Genomic DNA, 5,000 nt, shown 5'->3' with positions numbered 1-5,000 from the left:
TTAATGAAAGAGAGAAAGAAAAGAGAATGACTGATCATGAAGTATTTTATAACATGTGAATCTTTGTTTGTCTGAAAATAAAAGGAAGAAAAGAGGGAGAGGGAGAGGGAGAGGGAGAGGGAGAGGGAGAGGGAGAGGGAGAGGGAGAGGGAGAGGGAGAGGGAGAGGGAGAGGAGAGAGAGAGAGAGAGAGAGAGAGAGAGAGAGAGAAGGGAAGAGCGAGAGAGTGAGAGAAATTCAGACCCTCAATTTTTAAAATTCCATTAAAAGAGATGGAAGGTCAAGTTGGCGATGAGGTCATTTTTTCCTTTAAGGAGGCTGGAGGTTGGGTGGGGGGGGGGTGAAGGGGGGGTCAAAGCAACTAGGGAGAGGAACTTGGCCTAATCAAGAGGATAGGTCAAAGGTCAGGTAGGTTGATGACTTAAGATAGTAAGACTTGACCTAACATAGTGTTTATGAAAGAGAAATATGCCAACACAAATGCAACGCAACAATAACAATGACGATTGACATTATTAATTAACGTTACTTCGTTACCGTTATAATCAACAATAACACTATCACCTTTACCATATGCACAGACACAAAATTGTTATATCGGTAATGCAGTGATAGGAATAGGAAAACAACGTAGCAATAGGTAAACTTGGAACAATAAAAACAAAATTATATATATATACATATATTACTTGATAGATACAAAACAGAACCTCTTTAACACGAGGCACTGTAGTGGTGGCGTAACATCTCAGCCGAGCTAAGAGTTCCCTACTTCACAGTCACGTGCCTGGGCTCAATGGAGTTCAACGAAATGAGTTACTCGACACTTGGTGTATGGGCGAGAGAGAGGGAGGGGAGGGAGAGGGGAAGAGATAGGTAGGTAGGTAGGGAGGGAGGAAAGGGGAAGTGGGGAGTGGGATGGAGGGGAGGTTAGGGGATAAGGGAGGGGAGGTAGGGGATAGGGAGGGGAGGTAGGGGATAGGGAGGGGAGGTAGGGGATAGGGAGGGGAGGTAGGGGATAGGGAGGGGAGGTAGGGGATAGGGAGGGGAGGTAGGGGATAGGGAGGGGAGGTAGGGGATAGGGAGGGGAGGTAGGGGATAGGGAGGGGAGGTAGGGGATAGGGAGGGGAGGTAGGGGATAGGGAGGGGAGGTAGGGGATAGGGAGGGGAGGTAGGGGATAGGGAGGGGAGGTAGGGGATAGGGAGGGGAGGTAGGGGATAGGGAGGGGAGGTAGGGGATAGGGAGGGGAGGTAGGGGATAGGGAGGGGAGGTAGGGGATAGGGAGGGGAGGTAGGGGATAGGGAGGGGAGGTAGGGGATAGGGAGGGGAGGTAGGGGATAGGGAGGGGAGGTAGGGGATAGGGAGGGGAGGTAGGGGATAGGGAGGGGAGGTAGGGGATAGGGAGGGGAGGTAGGGGATAGGGAGGGGAGGTAGGGGATAGGGAGGGGAGGTAGGGGATAGGGAGGGGAGGTAGGGGATAGGGAGGGGAGGTAGGGGATAGGGAGGGGAGGTAGGGGATAGGGAGGGGAGGTAGGGGATAGGGAGGGGAGGTAGGGGATAGGGAGGGGAGGTAGGGGATAGGGAGGGGAGGTAGGGGATAGGGAGGGGAGGTAGGGGATAGGGAGGGGAGGTAGGGGATAGGGAGGGGAGGTAGGGGATAGGGAGGGGAGGTAGGGGATAGGGAGGGGAGGTAGGGGATAGGGAGGGGAGGTAGGGGATAGGGAGGGGAGGTAGGGGATAGGGAGGGGAGGTAGGGGATAGGGAGGGGAGGTAGGGGATAGGGAGGGGAGGTAGGGGATAGGGAGGGGAGGTAGGGGATAGGGAGGGGAGGTAGGGGATAGGGAGGGGAGGTAGGGGATAGGGAGGGGAGGTAGGGGATAGGGAGGGGAGGTAGGGGATAGGGAGGGGAGGTAGGGGATAGGGAGGGGAGGTAGGGGATAGGGAGGGGAGGTAGGGGATAGGGAGGGGAGGTAGGGGATAGGGAGGGGAGGTAGGGGATAGGGAGGGGAGGTAGGGGATAGGGAGGGGAGGTAGGGGATAGGGAGGGGAGGTAGGGGATAGGGAGGGGAGGTAGGGGATAGGGAGGGGAGGTAGGGGATAGGGAGGGGAGGTAGGGGATAGGGAGGGGAGGTAGGGGATAGGGAGGGGAGGTAGGGGATAGGGAGGGGAGGTAGGGGATAGGGAGGGGAGGTAGGGGATAGGGAGGAAAAGGAAGGAGGGAGGAAGGAGGAAAGAAAGAAGGAAGGAGGGAGGAAGGAGGAAAGAAAGAAGGAAGGAGGGGAGGGGAAAGGAGGAAGAGAAGAAGGAAGGAATGGAAGAAAGAAAGACAGAAAGAAAGAAAGAGAGAGAGAGAGAGACAGAGTGAGAGAGAGTGAGAGAGAGAGAGAGAGAGAGAGGAGAGAGAGAGGAGAAGAGAGAGAGAAGAGAGAGAGAGAGACAGAGAGAGAACAGAGAGAGACAGAGAGAGACAAGAGAGACAGAGAGAGAACAGAGAGAACAGAGAGAGACAGAGAGAGACAGAGAGAGACAAAGAGAGACACACAGAGAGAGACAGAGAAGACAACGACAGAAGAGACAGAGGGAGACAGAGCAAGACAGAGAGAGAGACAGAGAGAGACAGAGAGAGAGAGACAGAGAGAGAGAGAGAAGAGAGAGAGAGAGAGAGAGAGAGAGAGAGAGAGAGAGAGAGAGAGAGAGAGAGAGAGAGAGAGAGAGAGAGATACAGATACAGATACAGATACAGAGACAGAGACAGAGACAGAGAGAGAAGGGGGGGGGGGGGGTACAGAATATATATGAAACTATGTATAATGCTTGAAGCCATCTTTGAATATCTTCAAAGCTTATGACTGAAGAAATTGCACAGGTTAAAAATACCATCAAGCCACAACACATGACCCCGCACAGACCTCTCCGGATATCCAAGGGGGGGGGGGGGGGGGCTCACAACAAGTTAGACTTTTTCTGTGTACGGACTTCTCTCTTTCTCTCTTCGAACACGGCGTAGACCCTGACCCTAGCTAGGTCAGGGTTTAGGCGGGAGAGCGAACAAGTCAGGCTCTCTCATCCTGCAAAGATATGTCCTTACTTCATCAGCATCGCCTCAAGGACGGGCATCGCTCCAGCACCAGTATCAGGTGCCGGTCCCTCATATTTTCCCCTATTAAAAGGACTGAGACTTAGCGTTCCTAGTCAAGCACGAGATTTTTATAGGTCCTCTAACCTCCCCACAGGATACCATATACAGGAAGAAGGAAGAATTACTGAAACCAAGAAGGAAAAAGAGAAATATTGTCATAGGTGTCAGAGAGAGACGAGAGAAAGGAAAGAAAAGGACAAGAGAACGAGCAGACTGACAAAGAGAGAGGGCGATAAACCGAGACGGAAGGACGGAGCGACCGAAAGAGAAAAGGGAACAAAGCGGGAAAGAAAAGAGGAAGACAGAGAGGCCAAATTAACATTCGTCCGACACGTTGCATCCCGCCCCGACTATCAATGAGCCCTATTATCAGCTACTCGGGTTGCTCCTTCGGGTGACGTGGCAGGTATGCGTCATCAGCTTCTTGGCGCAATAACAGGCCGCCGAAGCCAACGCGGCCCTTTGGTCTACTTATCTGCCCCGGTTGCGGTTCGGTGTTGGGAATGAGCGGTTTTAGCTTTATTTCAAAATTAAATAAACAAGCAAACCAACCAAACCTTTAAAAAAATATATATGCAGCGTTATCCAATTCAGAACAATACGAGGAACAACAATAATGATATAAGACATTCTACATAATACAACAAATGACACCGAACAACAATACCAAAAACAACAACCCAGAATAATAATTCACGTCACAAAATCAAACCAGAAAATGTCTTGGCCTAAAAATCTACACAACGTAACCCCCCTTAACCGCACTTCATTCCTGCATCGTGACCGGAACAGGCGAACCCACTATGTAGCTTCATTCATCAAAACGATCAAAACCTCGTCAATGAGCTAACGACATAGCTTGTCATTTGGAGACTCCGAAGTTCTGATTACATATTTCGGCGAGCGAATTTTCCCGCGCTTTTTTAATATTTCTTAAATGTTGGATAGATGAAGTTTACGTGATAACCATTGACCTGCGGCAAATGACCATTCACGGAAAGAGAGGAAGAGGAAGAGGAAGAGGAAGAGGAAGAAGAAGAAGAAGAAGAAGAAGAAGAAGAAGAAGAAGAAGAAGAAGAAGAAGAAGAAGAAGAAGAAGAAGAAGAAGAAGAAGAAGAAGAAGGAGGAGAGAAAGAAGAAGAAGAAGAAGAAGAAGAAGAAGAAGAAGAAGAAGAAGAAGAAGAAGAAGAAGAAGAAGAAGAAGAAGAAGAAGAAGAAGAAGAAGAGGAAAAGGAAAAACAAGAAGATAAAGAAGAAGAAGAAGAAGAAGAAGAAGAAGAAGAAGAAGATGAAGATGAAGATGAAGATGAAGATGAAGATGAAGATGAAGATGAAGATGATGAAGATGAAGATGAAGATGAAGATGAAGATGAAGATGAAGTTGAAGTTGAAGTTGAAGTTGAAGTTGAAGTTGAAGTTGAAGATGAAGATGAAGATGAAGATGAAGATGAAGATGAAGTTGAAGATGCAGATGAAGATGAAGATGAAGATGAAGATGAAGATGAAGATGACGAAGAAGAAGAAGAAGAAGAAGAAGAAGAAGAAGAAAAAAGAAGAAGTAGAGCAAGAACAAGAGGAGGAGGACGAGGAGGGAGAGGAGAAGAGGACAGGGAGGAGAAGAGAGGGGAAGTAGAGGAAGAGGAAGAAGAGGAAGTGGAACAGGAGAAGGAGGAGGGGGAGGAGGAGAGAGGAGAAAGCAAGGGAGGGGAGGGGAGGGGAGGGGAGGGGAGGGGAGGGGAGGGGAGGGGAGGGGAGGGGAGAGGAGAGGAGGGGAGAGGAGAGGAGAGGAGAGGAGAGGAGAGGAGAGGAGAGGAGAGGAAAGGAGAGGAGAGTAGAGGAGAGGAGGGGAGGGGAGGGGAGG

The 5,000-nt window shown here is 50.0% G+C and overlaps 1 protein-coding gene across 1 annotated transcript in view; it reads right to left on the bottom strand.

Moving 5' to 3' along the window:
- The window catches only part of LOC125039347, a 49,869-nt gene that overhangs the window by 10,739 nt on the left and 34,130 nt on the right, over positions 1-5,000 (bottom strand). The window contains exon 5 of the mRNA XM_047633186.1: positions 3,089-3,188. Within this exon, the coding sequence (XP_047489142.1) occupies positions 3,089-3,188 (100 nt within the window). The remainder of the gene's footprint in view (positions 1-3,088; positions 3,189-5,000) is intronic.

Source organism: Penaeus chinensis, chromosome 27 (assembly GCF_019202785.1).
Source record: "Penaeus chinensis breed Huanghai No. 1 chromosome 27, ASM1920278v2, whole genome shotgun sequence".
NCBI lineage: Eukaryota > Metazoa > Arthropoda > Malacostraca > Decapoda > Penaeidae > Penaeus > Penaeus chinensis.
Note: the sequence above shows the minus strand (reverse complement) of the source record. Positions and strands in the feature narration are given on the sequence as shown.